The sequence below is a fragment of the Durio zibethinus genome, chromosome 8, assembly GCF_047325235.1.
Source record: "Durio zibethinus cultivar Kanyao isolate XHJ-2024 chromosome 8, ASM4732523v1, whole genome shotgun sequence".
NCBI classification, from domain to species: Eukaryota; Viridiplantae; Streptophyta; class Magnoliopsida; order Malvales; family Malvaceae; genus Durio; species Durio zibethinus.
This window is the reverse complement of record NC_143169.1, coordinates 1,240,468-1,262,603: the sequence shown is the minus strand read 5'-3', so window position 1 is coordinate 1,262,603 and position 22,136 is coordinate 1,240,468. Positions and strand designations below refer to the sequence as shown.

Genomic DNA, 22,136 nt, shown 5'->3' with positions numbered 1-22,136 from the left:
ATTACACAAATTAAAATTTTAATAAAAATAATATATAAATTTAATATAAATTAAAATATATATTTTATTTTTTTATTAATATAAATTATAATATATAATTTTTATAAAATACGATAAAAATATATAAATTAATATTTATAAATGATACGACTATAAAAATAACTAAGTCTAATTAAAGTAGTATTCTTTCACGTATGTTAAATATTAAAAAACATGTGCATTATAATCAAATTCAACCTTTTATTTACCTGAATTGATTTTAAATTGAATATTTAATAAAAATTAATTAAATTGTTGCGGTTGACTCATTTACATGGGCTTTGAAGCTTTGACGAGCCCAAACCTTGTTTTGTTTGTTTGTATCCAAATTGAAATAACACTCAGCGGCTTAACGGATCTTGTCTCTCTTTCTGGTGGGCTGATATCCTACTAGGTTCAAACTTGGCTCCAGGCTCTTCCTTTTACCATAGAGAAGAACAAAGAAATTAAAAAGAAGAAAGTAAGTTGTGTTAAATTTTGTTACTAAAACTTACCGGAATAGATCCGGTGATACGGTCGTATAAAATATTATATTTTATATAAAAATTATATATCATAATTTATATCAATATAAAAATATAAAATATAATCTTTTAATTTTATTAAATTTATTTATAATTTTTTAAAATTTTAAATTATATTATTTTTTATATATTTTATTCATATTATTTTTATATTATATTACTATATCATATTTTAAATTACTGGATTTAAATCCGAATATGATTGCAAAAACTCATCAATTCATTCAATTCTGGCTACGGACAATCTTTTTGGTGAATAATCCATAAATCTATTATAACTTACCTTTGAAGCTTATAATTTACCCTTACTTGAAATGAAAAAAACCTTCCCTCATACTTGAAATGAAAAAAACCTTCCCTCATGATACATTAGTACTCGCAAGCTACTCGGGTTCGATTCGAAAAAAACTCGAATTCGATTCGATTATTATCGAGTCGAACTCGAGTTCGAGTAACTCGACTTATCAATAGAACCGAATTCGAGTATTCTTATATATGACTCGAATAACTTGCGAGCTTAATCGAATTTTTTTATTTAAATCTATTTTTATTATTTTAATTAATAAAATATTTCGAGTCCGAATTCGAGTTCGAATTCGAACATGAATAATTAAATTCTTATCGAGTATACGAATCGAGCTTATTTTTACATATTAATCGAACTTAATCGAACGAACTCGAGTAACTCGAATTCGATCACGAATCGAACTCGAACTTGAAAAATAAAACTCGATTGAGCTCGAACCGAATATCGAGCCCCGAGTTGTGAGTCAAGCTCGAGCTTCTCACTATTCAACTCAGCTCGACTTGTTTACACTCCTATCCCTCACTACTCAAAAAATAAAATAAAAAATAAAAAACCTCACAAACTCAACTGAAAATTTATATTAAAAAATTATAAAATATTCTGACAGCAAAATTTTTTAAATCTATAAACGAAATTAAAATAATAACACATCTTTTAATGTATATTAAAAAAATTAATTTAAAAAATATAAACATATCACCATTTTAACCGTATTTGTAGAATTAAAAAAACTCTAATATCAGTATATCAAAAAATTTCATTTATATTTTCTGTCTTCAATCCAATTGTTTCAACCAAAAAACAAGATTCATAAAGTGATGATAAATCACCAACAACAAAAAGGAACAATTTGGTCACGGTTCTAAAATAATAAAGGAAAAAAGCAGCAGGAATTAAAGCAGCAAAGTATTTATTATACACAAGGTTTGAGTAGCAATAGCAATAAAATAAAATAAAACTTAAAAAATGCTCAGAATTGTGCTTACTATGATTTAGAAGAAAGGCATACTGAATATGAACAAACCACTAACAACACACCAAATTAGAAAAGCTATTTGGACTCATTCTCAGAAAGCTGTCTTCTTAAATCCTTGAGAGCATCAACAACTTCAGATTTGAGATTGTGCTTTAATAATTTACCTTGAAAGGAAGTAGATCTGAAAATGGCAGAATCATAAATCAAAAAACCGTTTTGTATCAAAGATGCAAAGTACAGTTCATCAAACAATCAGCCCAACATACTTGAGTCTAGAGCCAATTATTGTTATCTATTTGGTGCATTCAACTAGCATAATTCAGGTGTTAATAAAAATGGAAAGCATGCTTATCCTAAAGTTAAACAACCCTCAAACTTTCCCTAAGTTGAAGGTATCACAGATCCCCAATGAGATGTGAGCTGTGAAGTTAAATAGGCTAAAAGATAGGTCCACAGAGCAAGTCTAGCTTAAGTTGCCAAGTTCTGCTTTAGTCACAGGCATAACATTGACACTCAAATCTATAGTATGGTCCAAGCTGTGACCTCCTTTGTACAAAAAAAAAAAAAAGAAAAAAAAAATCTAGTACGGATGCTTCCTTCATGATATGTTGGAATATGATCCCAAGGCCCAAATTGTATATACATGTGACTTCCGCCCGCAGCCAACAATCTACAGGTATAATGGTTATTGAGAATAAACCCATAACCACCTCTCTCAAACAAAATGATGAAGGGGGCCTACTAGTGGATCTCACAAGGAAAAATCTCAAGCCATTTTCTAATACCTATAAATAAGACCTTACAAGTCTAGATTCACATTTCATGATCGAGCATCAAACCATGGATCCCTCTAACTATCTCAATTATTTCATGTCATGGATGTTCTCAACACTTGCTATGCTTATGTTGGTGAATTTAATGAAGTGTGAAACAAGGATAAGGATTTCAAAGTGTGTGTGGAGAATTTACCTTTGACTACCTGTGCCATCATATGCATATGTATTAGAAGATTCCATTAGGTTATGCACCAGGAGATCTCTAGTTACTCCTCTTCCTCAAGCTATGGAGACAAAACTAGTTATAGATCTCCTAAAATGATCAATATGCCCTTAACTGGTTATTATGGGCACACGTTAAGGAGATAAGGCCACATGTATTCTGATTTTGGCCTTAGACCCATCGTTCAACATGGCATTATATTATCCTAATGTGCCTTTGAGAACATATATTGATGTCATTCAATAGAATCTAGTTATGAAACAATTTTTTGAGATCCCCTATCAGTCAACAAGAAGAAATTTATTGTGAATCATAAGTTCAACAGGATGTATGGTCATTTTAAAATGCAGTAAATAAACTACCAAATGGCATGCGTTTAATTTTTTTTTTTTTCAATTTCTTGTGCAAATTTTTGTAAATTTCATTCCAATGAAAAGAAGACCTTTGTTCTTGAAGCATCCTCTCTTCCTCCTTCTGTGAAGCTTTAATCTACACACAATTATAGAGGAACAATCAATAGCAATGACCGTATACAAACAATACTTCAATAAAAAAGGGGTACACAAGGACAACAGTATGTCATACATGGATGCCATATATAGACAATACAGCTGACCAAAGTTATGGGATATAAGGATTAGTTTGTTGTTGATGATGTGATCTCACAATCTAATTTTATAGATTGTAAAGAGGGATTAAAATTATCTTATTATTTCTCTATTTACTAAATCCACCAATCATTATTTTTAAACTCTTAAAATCAATAGATTTGTCATAAGGATTAAATTACAATCATGTAAATTTAACAAAAACCATATTGACTCTCCAGCTTTCTCAACAGGACTCCAAATCTTCAACCAATCTAACATATACTATTTCTATCCGCAGGTTATTAACATGGTGACACATGGTATTTTAGAACAATTCTTTTATTAATGTTTTTATTTTTTATTTTAAATTACATGAATCTATCTATTCATTAGGTATTCATAAATCTATAATATTTATGAATTTAATTAATTGTGAATACATGTATTTTGTATTCTATATCATTTAAAATTTAAGTCTAGATTCATATCTACTATATTTCAATATTCATGAACTTAATATACATGAATCTATGGTATCAATGAACCTAATTATCCATTAATGAATGTACTTTGACTATTCATGACCTTAGGCATTCATAAATCTATGATATTCATATACTCAATTAATTGTGGATAAGTGTACTTCGTGTTTGGTGTCATTTAAATTTTGAGTTTATATTCATATTTAGTATTAATTAATTATGAATCAAATCCAAATTGCATTAATCTAACCATTCACGAACTTAATCATTCATGAATCTATAATATTTACAAATCCAATTAATTGTGGATGAATATACTTAGTGTTAAATGTAATTGAAGTTTAACATATTTATTAAATAATATAAATACACATAAATCAAATCATCACATTAGATACACAGCAATGCGCGGAATGTGCAAATAGTATTAACTAATACAAGGTTACAACTATCATGGTGCGTTAAACTTATAAAATTAGTATTTCTGTTGCATGAATTTGATATTTTTTCTTTGCATAAGACACCACTCCCTCTCTCTTTCTCCCCCCTCTCACATGCTAAAGAAGAAGCCATCACCGCATACTAACTGAAAAGCTGTTACTTGTTTATCTCTAGTTTCGCAAGACATTTATCATCTTGGTGTGAATAGGATTTATATCTTGTTTATTTAGGTTATTAGAATTCATTAATTATTTGTTTATGATTCAAGAGTTAAGATGAGATATTATCAACTAGGTGTGATCATATCAACAATTTCTTGAGGATCTTTACTATATATAGAGGACTAAGGTTATGTTAGAAGCATAGGATTATTGATAGGATGATGATTATCTCATATTATGTTTGGTTTGTATCTAAAGAAAGGGATAAGATTGTAAAGAAGATTAATCTGGCATAGGATGATTCAATCCTCCCAAAGCGGAGAGGATTATTTTTAATCCATGGGATTGAACTTACATGTCCTATTATACCCTTAAAAATTATATCAGTAATTTAAATTATATAAATTTTGAGAAAAGATAATTTTAACCAATAAATAAATTATCTTATCTTAATCCCTTTATACATTAAACACAAGATAGGATAACATTATTTAATCTAATGCTAATCTATCCTATCATAGTCTTATGCACCAAACACATCCTAAACTCCTTAGTTATAATTTGATAGTTGAGTTCTAATAAATAAATTATCTTATCATAATCCCTTTATACATTAAACACAAGATAGTATAACATTATTTAATCTAATGCTAATCTATCCTATCATAGTCTTATGCACCAAACACATCCTAAACTCCTTAGTTATAATTTGACAGTTGAGTTCTAATAAAACACCCAAAGGAAGATTTCAAAAGCTGATTCGATGACTCCAACCTTGAGGAAAATATTATTCTAAGAGGTGGGAATTTTTCATGTTTATTTTTTGTTCTTACTTGGATATATATCATCTTGGTGTGATTAGGATTTATTCATTAAATTTTATTTATTATGTGATTATAATTTATCAATAAGGATGACATATTTTCAACTATAAGATATTATCAACTAATTTTATAATTTCTTGCGGGGGTTAGATTTATATAAAGACTAAACTGTTTAGTTAAACTTTATAAGTTGAATTCTATTCAATTCCTCAAAGGTTGAGTCCCTTCCATGATGGATGATGGTTTTCTTCTAGCATTACTAACCTATTTTACAAGGAAGAAACAAGGATATAATAACAAGTTAAAAAGTACAACATCAGTGTTCTCATGACAAGATAAATTATGTTTTCTAACAGCCACATGTCAATAAATAAGTTTAATACAGGTATCCGATTTGTGTGGAATACGTAAATGCAGCATATGACTAAATTAATATGCCTCACCTCAGAAATCAATGCCTTGCAGCTCCAAATAAAGGCTCCCTGAATAAAACCGTCAATACAAATAAATCCAACGGGCAATGAATACTTTAATAGACAAATCTCAAACAATTGTCAAAATAGATTACTCCCTGCCAAAAATAATAACACAGGTCGTAATCGCCACTATTTTTTAATTGTTCAAGACAAATAATGAAGAAAATAATAACATACATAATCATTGATTATAATTAATTGTAACTACATTATTCAAATTGACAATTTACATCCTCCATTGGTCAAAATATTTTTAGACCTTCAAATAGAGCAAATAAACTTTCTAAAACACTTGAGTGTAAATAAATATCCAATATCCCTAACAGTAACAATGGAAGCATTTATAGGTAATATGAAAAGTGTAATAAATTATATCCACCTCTGTGGCTTTTGTAATACTTCACACTTATAAATAGAAAAAAGCGTTCTTTTTGCATCACTCCATGCTAAAGGAGAAGAACTCCAACTATCATCAGTTGCACCTCCTTAGTTATCACCGCATAAGCAACCTACTCATAGTTCCTATATATAAGAATGCAATATCTCGTCTAAAGGATGCTGGACAAATGTTCCTTTAAATATGCAATATCTTACTTAAAGGATAGTGAAAACATGATGTTCTGAAATTCACTAGTCCACCTATGATACATTTATAAATATCTATCTTGATCTATAAATATGAAGTCGTTTATTTAAAGAATTAATGATGAAGCAAAGGGTTTTGATTCATCAAATCCTACATGCGCTAGGATTACAATATTCATATTTATTGGCAACATATTAAAAACCTAATAGGTCACACACATTAAGAATAATTGAGAAATTAAAATGGCATAATCAAATTGGACTTTATTGAAATAAAGTTTGAAACTTTAGGGACTTAATTGAACTAATTAATAAGTTCAAGGGTCAAATTATAAGGTAGTAAAATATATCCTATTAGGAATAGGATTGGGATCAAGGCTCCCAAATTTGATCTATTTAAAGAGCCTTGCCATCCCTCTTATACACAAAAGAAAGATATCTCATGTTTTGAGAAATTACAAAAGCTTAAGAAGCAAAACCCTAACTAGCACTAGGTCTCGGTTTTGGCTATCCCAACCTCTCCTCAAGGTTTTTTCTTTAATTAATTGTGTGGATACCAATGGAGGCTAGACAAATGGATAGCTGAAGGTTTGCTAGAACCTACCTAGAAGGTCTCGAAGATTTTTAGATCATAAACCCTGGCCTAACACCACTTAAGATTTTTAGATATGATTCTTGATCTTCTTGATGCTAGTAAGAACGTGCATAACAATATCATTGAGTGATTAAATATTTTGGGAATAAAATTTTAAATTTCTGCCCCTTAATCTCTGATCTTGCATGATTAATTCCCAGCAATGAGCACATAGCATAAATTACCATCAGAATATTATAGCCTAGCAAAATGTCATGATCACTACAACAAAATAATTTCCTTGATCATAATGCAAATGCTTACCTCTCCATATGCCGCTTGCTGCTGACAATGATCAGAAGTCGCAACCCAAACTTTGGGACATCCACCCTCCTTTAGAGCTACAACCTGTTAAATATGAGATGCCACACTAGAAGTCAATAACAATGACAAGAAATATTACATTGATGTTACAGAAAGATGCATACTTAAGGTATCAAGCAAAAGAGTTTGCAAAACAGATATTATCGGAAATAACTTACAAGGCGGACTAGGCTGACTATGCTAAATGCATAACTGAAACTATTCCCTAATTCTGAGCTACTCAATGCAAAAAGTTTATCAAAGGAGAAGCATCTTTATTTGATGTGAGACTTCTCAAACACTCTCCAACACATTCCAAAGCATCATATCTAAAACTCTTGAAGACAATTTACCATGGAGGCCTCAAACAGTAAGAGTTTTTTTATGTAGTTTAAGGGAACACATAAGAAGGATACACTGCATATCTACCTGCTTATGATGATATTTGCACCATCATTTCATAATTTATCATAAATGGTTCTTGAGCAAATAAAAAACATGATTTTGTAGCTTTTTTTTTTTTTCCTTTTTGTCCAATAACATAATTTTCTAGTTTGAAATAACTTATCTTCAGACATGAAGAGCAAAGTAAAACTCTATAATGTGATATGAAAAGGAGGCAGAATGAAATCTATCCTTTAATCCTTTATATATTAAACCAAAGATGCTAAATAACCAGAAAAGGAACAATTCGAAATTCTCAGCTTGTTGTCATCTCAAACCTCCTTTTCAATCCATGCATCAGCACAAGATTCTCCAGAGTAAACTATATCAATGCTGAAAATTGAAAATTATTAGCATCAGAAGTCATAGTTAAATTTTATCAACAACAAAGAAATTCAATTACATAAATAAGCAAACATTTGATGATGCTGCCAACTTAAGGCACATTATCTGCATACTATGGCTCATTATAGAAGTTTCAATCACTAGACTACTATCAATATCAAGCATTGGCTCTCCAATATTTCTTTTTCATTGCTGCTAAACTTTTAACTTCTATAGAAGATGCATTGCCTTACATGTTCTATACATTTCATGCAAAAACTATAGAAACTACTAACATATCACATGAACATAACAATGAATTGTAGGTCATTCCTAACATATCACATGAACATAACAATGAATTGTGGGTCATTCCCGATGCCTGACCTGTCATACTAACACAAATATAGAGGAAAAAAGTCAGCATAACTAGTAGTAGAGATATATGGTTGCTAACTGTTCAATAAATGAATGTCAAATCCCTTTAGTTTAATAGCTGAATAACACCTCTTTCAAATGAGTGACTGCAAGTTCAAGTGTTCGAGCCTTCTCCTAATATCTATTAAAATAAAGGTGAAGTTATGCATACAATTTTAAGTTTGGTATCTCAAAGTAATGAATTCTTTACAGCCACAAAATGATCATGAAATATGGGTGGAATGAGACAAAAGCATCTAGCATGCCAATGTTTGAATAGGAGTATGGTCAAATTGTAGAATAAATTGAAAACATTTTCCTGGGAGTCTGAAGAAAACCAGAAGGTACGGTAACTGAGTATAAACCTAAGAAAATTTAGCAACCATGAAGATTTGTGAACTTAGCAACAAAATCATCATACAAGCAAGGGGTTTTCAGCAGGATCAAGTAGAAAACAAGATATGTAGACCTAATTTAAAAATAAAATATTTAAACCAGAATTAAGTTTTCCAATAGAAACAAGCAACTATATCATAAATATGATAATGTTCTGGTAATAAGCTACCTAGAATTGCTAATAAATTCACTGGTTTGTCAAAACAAGCATGTTTAGCATAGATAATAAAGATATTTTTCTGTAATGAACTTAAATAAAAAAGGAGGATGGAAATTAATTTAGACAATAATAGAATCAGAATTATACAGTACCCAGCAAAATTTTCCTTGTGTGTAGGAAGTCCAGACATCATGGCATCAAACACAACAACCACTTTAACCCCTAAAAATATTGCAGAAATAATAGAGTTAGTCATTAACAATGCAGCTGACATATCCTAACAGAAAGGAGGACTTGATCCTCGTTCCTACATCACCCGATCAATTCGATCAGAGAATTATAGGACATTAACAATAAAAGAAAAACAACAATGGAGGTTTTACACAAAAACATTTTATATTAATCAAGTCATTAACAATGCAGCTGACATATCCTAACAGAAAGGAGGACTTGATCCTCGTTCCTACATCACCCGATCAATTTGATCAGAGAATTATAGGACATTAACAATAAAAGAAAAACAACAATGGAGGTTTTACACAAAAACATCTTATATTAATCAAGTCAACTCTATATTCAGATGCAAAGCTGAGTTTCAATTTTAACAAAGTTGACTAATACCTTAATAAGTTATTGAAGATACTAATGTAGAAAGCTGAGAATCAATTATCATTTTCTAGTTGGTGGATATATTAATTTTTAGCTAGGTAACCATCGTGATCATGCAGAGAATTCAAAGAGGGAACAAAGAAGTAGAACATATACAAAATATTTACAACCATTCCACTTAGGCATGCCCTAGGAAATCAATACAACCATAGCCTCAAACAAGTGACAGAAGATGCAAAGTATAAACCTCGTAGCATACTAAAAGTCACAAGCTCATCTATTAGTTTTTGGCGAGCAATTTCAAGCCTCCCTTTCATAAAATGCTTCTTCAGCTTCACCCAATAGCCACATACATTGTAACCATCAACAAGCAAGACAGGGACAGCATCATCTAGACCCTGGTTGGTACTGTAAAAACTTTTAGCACCAGGAAGCTGAAAAATGAACAAATTCAAAAACGACCAAAGAAAGAAACCAAGATAGTGCTTACTGATAAAGAGTCGTTGTCGGATCACGATAAAGCTCTATGTCCTCTGGAAGGTCCTCCTTTTGCAACTTCTTTCGCCTATAACTAGTAGCAGGTTTAGGTACAGTAGATTTCCTCTTTTGAAATTCCTACAATAATTTTTTCATATAAGAGATAAAGGATATAGAATAAATAGCAACTTCCATATCTTAGGAGCTAACTGACAACATACCTTCCACAGCTTTAAAATCCGTAAATTCTGCTTGACATTGGATGTGATTCTTGGAGGTGCTGATTCAGGACCCTATCAACAGTAAGCTTGTAAGAGACAGTCTACAAATGTAAAAGAATAAAATAATCTAAAGAATTTGTTCAATATCAGCTCACTGACATTCCAAAAGTAAGCTTAGAAAAGGTCAGCAATGAAGAAAAATTCATCATATTCACTTGACTTTGCTCAAAAAATAGATGAGTTGACTTACTCAAAATCTTTTTACAAAACCCTATGATTTCTGTGGATTACCCCCAATTTCCTTAACCATTTTTCCCTTGCTTTGGTTTTGAGCTCTTTAATTTGCTTCCAGCGGTAGTACAAAAAAAAAAAAAAAAAACCCCATTAATAAAAAAAAAATACAAGAAAACCTTATTGGAAGGAGAAGGGGAGTTCTTGGCCTTTCCCATGATGATGAGTGTCATGCCCTTGCACCTAGAGGCGTAGCAGCAATAATGTGTGTGTGGAAGAGCGAATCCTCTCATCTTCAAAGAGAGGCCACACCATAGACGAGTAGAAGATGACCCAAAACCAACCACTTGCCGATTAGCTCCGTTGGTTTCTTCTCGTTTCGGTTTTTGTAGGAAAATGGAAACCGAAAAGCTCCCTCCTTCTGCCGTAACCTCCCTCAGCAGAGATTTCCAAATGCTTGTGATTTGGCACAGTTATTCCCATCCACATCATTAAATTTGTATACTTTGAAAACCGGATAACCGGCTATTTAAAAAAAAAAGCAAAAATATTTTTAATCTATATATATTATATAACAACATACACAACAAATTTATCACATAAATATATATATATAAACAACTCTCTTAAATGATACATAAGATAATTTTTTAAAAAATAAGATATTTTTTTTAATTATAAGTTAGATAATTTTAAATTTATTCAACTATCAAACTTATTCAAATTATAATTGAAACGTAAATCGATTTAGAGATATATATTTTAAATTTAAAAATATGAAATATGAATTTTATTTTTTTAATAAATAGTTTTATTTTTTACCAAATAACCTTATTTAAAAAATTATTTAATTATCAAAATGTTTTTAAAATATTTAAAATTACAAAAATTAAATTTATCCAATTCTTTCAATAATTTTTTTTATCTTTATTTAAAATTTTTTATTTAAAAAAATTAGTTTTAAAAAAAAATTATGTAAGACATTAAAAATTCAAGCAATTTTATGTAAGATTTTGAAAATTCAAAAAATTTTCATCTTAAATCTTTAAATAATAAGATTATCAAAATGATTATATCCATTTGAACTCTAATTATCAAATTTATATTTTAAATAAATGTAAAAAATTTAATATTATCTTTATCACTTATTATATCTATTTTAAATTTTAAAAAATTAATTTAAAAATTATCTATTTAATCCTAATTGTCACTAAAAAATTTTTCTACAAATTTAATATTACAAATATAATTTGTTAAACATCAAATTTTTTATTTTTTCAGTAACTTTTTTCTAAGGTATATTCTATTACTATTTCAATTTTTTTTGTTTATAAATTTTCCCAATATATATTTTATTGTTATTGCAGTTTTATTTTTATGAAATTTTTTTTTCAATTTTATTTTTCTTTTTCACATATTTTCTAACATATTTCATATTTTGTATAATAATTAAATCAAGATTAGTAAAGTGAAAATGTGTTAATACTTCTTTTATTATTTAATTTATCATTCAATAATATATATTTTTATTTTTAAAAAAATACATAATTTATTTTTATTTGATATAATTTTACAGATATATAAATATTATTATAAACAAAAATATCCAAAGGATAGACAAAAATTTTTTTTTTAAAAGTTTATTTTTTAATAACAAGTCAATATATATAAATTTTATATATATTATGAGTTTTAAAAATTTAAATATAATTTTGAAAAGAAACATATATATATATATATATTCTTATAAAATAAATAAAATTATTCCGTGCATCACACGGATTATAATCTAATTATTATTTATTTTACAATTGATTCTTGTAAAAGAAAAGATTATAAGCAGAGATATAATCCAATCGAGTCAAGTTATACTAAAAATTTTTAATTTGATTGAATTTTAATTTTTAAATTTGAATTTGAGATAAAAATTAAATTATTCGAATTCGTTTGATTAAGTTTATTTATTAAATAAAAAATATCTCAGCTTTCATGCGTAACTTTAAACTCGATTATTTGTATTTGAATTTAAAATCAAAGTTAAATTAATATATATAAAAGTAAAATAATAATTTTTTAATTAAAATGATAAAAAAATATTTATAAAATATAAAATTTTAATTACACTCACAAGCTACTTTAGTTGAATATTAGTATGCTCTAACTCGACGCATTTAATAAATTAAACTACTTGAGTTTGAATTTGACTCGAAAATAATCAAATTAAATGTGAGTTTTATTCGAATCGAGTCCAAATAACTTACAAGTATTGATTTATCATTTACACTCTTAATTACTTGTAATTTGAATTTAAAGTTGTTAGATGTTATTTTTTTAATTGTATAACTAAATTAAGTTTTGAGTTCATTATGTTTTATTATTTATATACCATCTTTAATTATAGTTATATCTTATCAAATTACTTAATTTATTACTCTATATAATAAACAGTAATATTATCATATTTTTATTTTTATTTTTATTATTTTATATTTATTTGTTAACACATTACTTTTTTTTCTAAGGCGTTAACAAATTTCTAACTTTGTTACTTTTATATAATAAATATAGTGATACATTTTATTATCTTTACATTTATTTATCCTCAAATTATTAAATTTTTTATTTTATATAATAAATAGTAATAATATCATTTTTTTACTTTTATCCATTTTTTTATCAAAGTCTTTATTATTACTCTATGTAATAAAAAGTAGTAACACTGTAATTATAAGTACAATTATTACTTTTTTTTTTTACTTTTATATTTAAAAGACGTTTTGTTTGTGGATTCTTAAATTTCAAAAAAAAAAAAAAGTGATTTTTGAGAAAAGTAATATTAAAAAGAAATTTATGATTCTTGTATTTTGTTGACCTTAGGAAATGTAAGATTTTTATATTTGATTTTTAAAATTTTTAAGTTATTTAATAAAATATTTTATTATATTGTTTTTGATAATATGTGAATAATACTTGATAGATAAAAAAATATAGAAATAACACATGACATATAATTATATCTAAATTATCTATTTGTTTAACATGTTAACTTATTTATTTATGGCGTAAATGATTTATCTAATGTTTTTGTCAAATTAATAAAAAATTAAAAATTACTATATATATCAAATAATACTTGTATAAATAAATATTTTCAAAAAAAAAAATATTTTGTTAAGTTGAAATTGAGTTTAATTATTATCCTAACGTTGATTGTCCCTATGTAGAACAAACACGCGGATCAACTTTCACGGTAAGGTCGATGTGGTGGTTGGAAGGAGGTGATAAACCACCATCAGAACAAATTTTATGTGTAATAATATTAAGTAAAGGTATTTAGGTTTTATATGTAATGTCATAACATACAAGTTTAAAAATTTGATCGCTAAATAGAAAAGAAGTTGCCACCAATCTTTTTTATTAAGTGTGATTAGTCATCTAACTAAATTTTATCTATTTTTAAAGCTATTCTAAATGTGATTAGGTTTTTTAAAAAAAGCATATTCTAACCTACGAAACCAAGTAAGATCTATAGTATGATTCCCTACATCGTTTATCCAAAGGACAATACTAACTAATGGTGTAAATGATACACATGTACTTGCAAAGCTACTTGAGTTCAGTTCGAACAAAATTTGAATTTAGATGACTTATTATCAAGCTGTGCTCAAGCTCAAGTTTAAGTAATTCGATTTATCAAGTAAGCCGAGTTTAAGTATCTTAATGCTTGGTTTAAGTAGCTAAGGAGTCTAATCGAATTTTTTTATTTTAATATATATTTTTATTTTTTATTTACAAAATTACTATTTTACCCATATTTTATATAAATAAGTAACCTAACCTAAAAAACGTAAAAAACGCTAACTCAAAATTTATTCACTCACTCACTCTCCCAACAAACCAACAATGCTTTTTCCTTTCATATCCATTCTCTATCTCTACACTTTTTTTAGGTTGTGACTCTAAAATCAACTCTTCCATCTCTACTCTCATCTAATGGTTAGCCCTTCCTTTTTTAGCCTTCGGAACAATACCTCATCGCTTTAGGTTTTAGCTAGCTATTCACTTCAAGTTTTTTTTTTATCCCTAAATCTTTTGTCTTTTCCCTCCCGATATGATTTTCTCAATTATTTGTTCTCTCGGCCATTAACTATTAAAATATATAGCAGATTTTTACAAAAAAGTGTAATAATCTAAAAGCGTGAAAACGACTGCTTAAATAAGGACCCTTTGCCTTTTTCATGATAGTTTACTCTCAACTAAAGTAATCTATTTGGCTTAATACTTGTGTTTAAAAGGGTTAGTCCATAGCTTTTTGGTTTCCTTGCCTAATTGCTTTTCAAACTTTTATGGTATTAAGTAGTGAAAAATGGGGTATGAAACCTAGTTTTATATTTTGATTTTGAGAAAACAAGCCCTTTTTATTTTATTCTTCCATTCATTATTATATTACATCTTATCATTCATCCAAATTTGCTTTTTTGGATTCTCTACCTATAGCTTAAGCAAGTTCCCAAGTTTTTCTAAAATCATTAATAAATTATTAACATATGATTGCTGTAAAATTAACAAGGTAGTTTATTATTTACAAACTTGAAGAAAAATTGCTAGACTGTAATGTTAAAGCTATTGTCCTATATTTTGTTGATTCAAAAAAAAATCTTCACTAGTTTGAAATTTCAATGGGCATTGAAAGATAAAGAGTCTAGATCTTTTTTTTTTCTTGCTTTGATTTTGTAGGCCTTACGATTACCTTACATAAAATAAAAAGATAACTGCATATCATTTTGAGCTTTCAATCCATCATTTTTATCTGTCAATTGGTTTTAAAAAATCTAGAAGTATTGTCACAATATCAACAGTGTGATATGGCATCTTGAGAAACAAATTAAAAATGTTTACAAGTGCAACTGAGTCAAATTACAACTAAATGAATAGAGCTTGGTTTCTATGTAAATAAAAAATAATTTACATCTATTTCTTCTATTTTCAACTTGAAAAAGATTTATCAAAACTACCAAACAAAGCTTTACCTAAATATATATGCTGGAAAAAAAGATATAGGAATATTCAATCTTGGTTTTCCTTGTTTTACTAATCATAAATTTAGTCTTTTTGTGTAATATTGAACATGTATATGTTCTTTTATGAGTTCGAATAATAAAGCTAATAGCGAATTATTAGTTTGATCCCAAAATCAAATTATTGTTTTGATTTATCTTTTTTGTGATAGAGAACTAAACATGTTGCCAACCACACCAAAATCTTCTCTGCACCATTTCAACCAACAATTTCATTTGGTAGCTAAATGGTGTCAAATGACGATAATGGTTCAATGAATGAAACTTTAGATGCCACTAATGGTAACATAGATAAAACATCAATTATTTGTACTAATGATAAAGAATGTGATGATGCTAACCTTGAAGAATACGATGAAGGTAATGAAATAAAAAGGCAAAAGATATCGGCTATTTGGTTTGAGTTCAAAGAAATAAATTTTTCTAATGGTTTAAAAAAAAATGTCCATTGCAAGAAAAAACTAGCTATAAATACAAGTAAAAGTATAACTCAATTTAAAAGACATTTAATAACTTGTGCTAAGCAAAATATTTTTTAGAATCAACAGTAAATAATAAACTTTCAGCTAGTAGACATATATGGTTATGTATAGATACTACCTATTCTCACAGATGGCAAGTTTGATATGGTAAATATGAGAAAGATAGCTGCACATTGGATCCTTATACATGAACATTCTTTTTTTTTTTTTTATTGTGGAAGATTAAGATTTTAACATTATGCGAAAACATTGGATGCCTTAATAGGAAAAGATATCATGAAATACTATTAAAAATGATTGTGTGTAAGCTTATGAAGTAAAAAAAAAAATTTAAAGGCATTGTTAAAGATTGTTAGCAAGATTAGTTAAATAATAGATTTGTAGAAGTCAAGTAATCAAAAGATTGAGTACATAGTTCTTACAACACACTTTATAGATTCTAATTAGAGATTACAGAAGTTTACTATCAACTTTGTTCACATACCTCATTCTCGTCACGATGTTAAGACTGTTGATTGTACAAATAGGCATATATATTATTGTTGACTTATTGTAACTTGTCTGTAGACTTGTTGTAACTTGTGCGTAGACTTGTTTGCTCGAATATTTATTTCTTTCAATTAGGAGTTTAATTTTTAAGTTTAATTATGTTTTTTATTTGTTCATTTTATTTGAATACTTTGATGAAAAACTTTTATTTTTTTGTGTTTAGATAATTTTACAGACTTGGTTATTGTATAAGTTATTATTATTATTATTATTATTATTATTATTATTATTATTATCTTGAAAATGTAATATTTATTAGATTTGATAAAAAATAGTAATAAAAATTTGAAACTCGAGCTCGAGTACAAATAATCGAGTTTCTATCGAATATAAAAATTGAGATTATTTTTATATGTTAAACGAGCATAATTGAGCATAATTGAGCAAATTTGAGTAACTCGATTTCTATCTCGAATCAAACTTGAGCTAAAAAAATAAAACTCGATTGAACTCGAGCTTACTTTCGTGCATTGAATTTGAAGTCAAGCTTAAGCTCGAGCTTGATACTGTATTAGTTTGAACTTGATCAATTACACATCTAGGAGAATGTAATTTGTTAATGGGTATAGTAGCTATATTGGATCCAAAGTGTAAAATGAAGATTGTTGAGTTTTACTTTCCTCGAATGTACCCTACTAGAGAAGCAAGAGAAAATATTGTTAAAGTTTAAGATACTTTATATGAGATTTATGAGGAATATATGTTCATGAGTATTAATATGGCAATGAGCATAGTGCTAAAACTCAAGTGCATGATAGTCAGTAGTGGATCTTGATATATAATTTTGAAAGACTAACTAATAATATATAATATACTTTATTTTATTTTTTTCTTAAGGTATATTTTATCATACTATACTAATAAAAACATGATAAGCTTATAAAATTATAAAACAAAAATATTACTATGACAACATTATATTTTTAACAATAACATAATTTATAATTAACCTTTTGAATTACTAATTACACAATCTATCAATGAATTATGGGAATTTTTTTTATAATTTAAAATTGAAATACAAAAGTATGAATAAATCAATAATATTTAAAAATTTTATCAAAACATGAAAACTAAATATTCTTTTAAAAGAATAAATATGAAATTTTAAGACTAAGAGTTTGGTGTTTTTCTGTCCTTTTGCAAAATAGTTCTAATATTTTTTTGGTGGAAAGAGAATTACATCAACACGTGAAAGAGCTTAAAATAAAAATAAGAGTTATATATATATATATATATATAAAGTAGGAGTTGTAGTAAGCTAAATCTCTTTTTTCCTTTCCTTAAATCTCTTAAATTTTGACCTTGTACCAAAAAAAAAGGAAAAAAACGAAAAAACACATTTGGTACTTGGTTGAAAATTTAAAGCTTTGTTTGGTTTAAGAAAACATATCCATTTTCTATTTTCATTTTTATAAAAAATAAAAATAATAAAGAAAACTTTTTTAGTAAATGTTTAAAGAAACTATTTTTTAGATAATGAAAATTAAAACTTAATCATTTTTTAGAATAAAAAAATATGTTCTCGTTATTTCCCAAAAAAAAATAAGAAAAACAAAAAAAGATGGTGAAAACATAAGAGTTGTTCTCTCGTTTATGAATCGCACTCCTCTCCAGAGTTCGAATCCTTCAAAAGGCAATTATATAAAGATATGCACCACAAACTCATAAGTCTATGTTGTTTTACCATGAACGTGTTCTTTTATAATTGATTAACTATTTAATGATTATAATTATGGGACCCATATACACCACTGTTAAAAATAAAAATTTTAATAAACCAAACACATTTCATTATTTTCATTTTTTAAAAATAATCTTTCATCTTTGTTGACCAAATGCATTTTCAATGAAATTGAAAATAAGAAATGAAAACTATTTTAAAGAATAAAAATAAAAAATGTTTTTAAAAACCAAACACTACCTAAATCTTGTTAAGAAATTTGAAAAATTAATTTAACTTTTGTTAAATTCATTTTATTGTAATTTAAAATTTATGACAAATCTCTTGATTTTAAGAATTTACAAGTAATAATTGTTAGATATAATAAATAAACAAATATCAATATGATTTGAACATTTTTAAATTATAATGCACAAAATTAATTTATAAAACACAAAAAATAACAAATTAACATTTTTAATTTACAGAATCAATTTAGATATATTTATTATAAATATATATGTGCTATTATTAACCACCTTGATGATATTGGTATTAGTGGTACGAATATAAAAGCTTTCTCTTCTAGTTAGTTTGAATTTGTAAATTATGTAAAATCAGTTGAAATAGCTCAACCACAACAATCTGATTTAGATGTCTATTTAGCTAAGGGCTACTTTATCTGTAAAGGAGATTTCACTAATTTTGATTATCTAGAATGGTAGAAAGCGACTCGTTATTCCTATCATTACAGTGACTTTAACGGCTACCTTTAGTGTAAGAGGTAGAGTTACTGATACTTATCGTGTCTCTTTAGATCTTGACACAGTGTAAGCATTACTTTATGAAAGAGATTAGTGTCGAAATCTTCATAGAATGAAAAAGAAAAACAAAGTGAGTTTTTTTTTATTATTATTTTGTTATTTTGTGGCTTTCATTACTTTAATCTAATTTTTAACTATTATTTTTCTTTACTTTATCTATATAAAAATAGAAGAAACCAATTGAGATTGTGCTAAAAATACCTTAAAGTGAGGATATCTAATGTCTTTTATACAAGTATAAAATATTATTACTAAATACCTTTAATTTGTCACAACATTACTAAAAAAAAAAAGGGTTGTAGCTAGTCTAGCTTAAGCCTTTTGCATTACAATTATGAATCATATGTTAACCAATGATAGAAACTTATATTATGGCAATTGACAAGACACTGTCAATATTTTTCTACTTTGATTATCAGGTAATGGACAAGATGCAGTTCATTTTTATGCTAATGCTAAAAATTTAAAGTTATTGGTCATTGTATTAATATCATAATTATTTTTTTACATGTGTGCTTTTACAATAAATAAGTAGTTTTTAATTGTATAAAAGTTACTCTTAATCACCTTATTTAAGATAGTTAAATACTAAAGTTACTATTATTCTTATTGTTAATTATAATTTTTTTTTAATTATTATTTTGTGTCGATTTGTTAGGAAAAAATATGGGCTTCATTTAAAGACATAATATTATGAAGGCACCATCACAAGTATATATATTGTTGTTGACTTGTTGTAACTTGTATGTGGACTTATTTGCTTGAATATTTAATTTTTTTCAATACTTTAGTTTCTAAGTTTAATTATGTCTTTTATTTGTGTGTTGTATTTGACTAATTTGATGAGAGACTTTTTTTGTGTTTAGATAATTTTTTGGATTTAGTTATTGTGTAAGTTATTATTATTGTTGTTGTTGTTGTTGTTATTATTATTATTATCATCTTGAAAAATACAATATTTATAAGGTTTGATAAAAAATATCGAACTCGAGCTAAATCTTAAGCATATAAAAATCAAAAATTTGTCAAGTATAAGAATTGAATTTATTTTTATATGTTACATGAGCTAATTCGAACGAGTTTGAAAAGCTTAATTTTTATCATAAGTCTAACTCGAGTTAAAGAAATAGAACTTGATCGAGTTCGAGCCAAATTTTGAACCTCGAATTTAGATTTAAGTTCGAGCTCGAACTCAATCGATTATACTCCTAATACCATATAGTTTTCATATTATCCAAAGTTCTAAAAATATTAAAAAACTTCTAAAATAATTTATAGATTGAAAAATATTCATAAATTACTCTAATATTTTAACAAATATTTAAGAATATTTTCTCACATCAAAAATATCCAAGATGACTTTTGTCTCTTTTGAAAAGACTATTATTGAATTCAAAATTTTTTGTGAAACTTCAAAATTACTTAAAAACTTTGATATTGGAAAGCTTTCTTAAATTACTCGAATATTTTAACAAAAATTTAAGAATATTTTCTCACTTGGAGATTTACATATAAATTGCAATTATAACTTTTTATAATTCCATAGTTGATAGATTAAAACTTAATTTTATTTTTTAAAATGTTAAGAAAATTTTATATTCTAACTTTTTTCTTAATATTTTCAAAATAATTTTATTTTAAGGATAATTTATATTTTAAATTTTTCTTTAATATTTAAAAAAAAACTTATCATAAGAAAAAATTGATATTTCAACTTTTTCATTAAATTAAAAAAAAATTATCTTAAGGATTACTTATCTTAAGAAAAAATTAATATTTTAACTTTTTTTTTAAATTAGAAAAAACCTTATCTTAAGAAAATTGATTTCATTGAAGAAGGAAAAAAAATCTTAAAGGAGTCAAAATAAAATCATGATAGATTTGGTTAATTCAAAGTGAAATGGGATTCAATCCCTACATAATCAATAGTCAAGTAATTAACCTTGGTAATTAACCTTAAAAGAGAAAATACAAAGTAAAATTTGGGTAGTGAGCAATTTCGAAAAGCCAATTATCTAGAATTTGAGTTTCAAATAATCAAACACACACCAACATGGAGGTAACTACAAGAAAAATAAGAAACAAGTAAATACATATAGTGAGTCACAATCATCAATCGTATATAGTAGAGGCAAGCTAGTAATTAGCAGCAAATAAGGGCCAAAGATTGAAACAAATACAATCCTAGTTCAATATATGGCTTGGTTAACTACCCAATCAATAGATTTGGTGGCTTAGTCAACGGCACGGCTTGGTATATAGCTTAGTCGCAGCTTGTTGGCTTGGGCATTTACAGGTCGAGTCATTCGTGGGTTGATACGTCAGTTTAAACACGAGTTAGGTTCATAAATGATATTATTTTCGTTTTTTTTTGCAAAAAGCAAAAAATTAATTTTTTGTTTTTTTGGCCCTCTCTTGCTCTAGCTCCAATTCGCTCTATTTTCTTTAAGAATCCTATAAACATGGCTGAAATCTTCAAGTTCCCTAAAGCCTAGTGAAACTTCATTATATTGACCATTGTGTGCCACCATTAGTCACCATTGTTGGTACCAAAAAGCCCAAAAAAAATCTATTAACTCTCTTGACTCCTTCTTTACTTTTTTTAATTGGTTTTTCCAAAATTTCTCCCATTAAGCCTAGATCTAAAATCATAACGAAAGCTTCATTTGCCATTTTAACCTTCGTCCAACTCCAAACTCCTAGAAAAATCTCCTTTCCTTTTTAGTTAAGAAATCCAAAAAAAAAAAAAAAAATCTTGAAATAACTAAGCCCAAAACCTTAAAGTTAACCAATAATCAAAACATTTTTTGTTGTCTTTGCCTCTTTGATTGTTGGTTATTGTTATGGTTAGTTAAATAATGATTTAATCTTGAAGGAAATAGGACTATAAATCAAGAAAAATTTATGATTCAAGAGATTG

General features: G+C 26.9%; 1 protein-coding gene across 1 annotated transcript; it reads right to left on the bottom strand.

Annotated features, from left to right (window-relative positions):
* Positions 1 to 1,763: 1,763 nt before the first annotated feature.
* Positions 1,764 to 11,085, bottom strand: LOC111278886 (yacP-like NYN domain protein). Its single transcript, XM_022865608.2, has 10 exons — positions 10,800 to 11,085; positions 10,390 to 10,461; positions 10,182 to 10,306; positions 9,939 to 10,099; positions 9,235 to 9,304; positions 8,064 to 8,118; positions 7,303 to 7,386; positions 5,787 to 5,825; positions 3,288 to 3,334; positions 1,764 to 2,027 (listed from the first exon to the last, which is right to left on the bottom strand). The coding sequence occupies exons 1-10, from the start codon at positions 10,911 to 10,913 to the stop codon at positions 1,922 to 1,924; spliced, it is 873 nt and encodes a 290-aa protein (XP_022721343.2). The 5' UTR covers positions 10,914 to 11,085; the 3' UTR covers positions 1,764 to 1,921.
* Between the last annotated feature and the right edge of the window lie 11,051 nt (positions 11,086 to 22,136).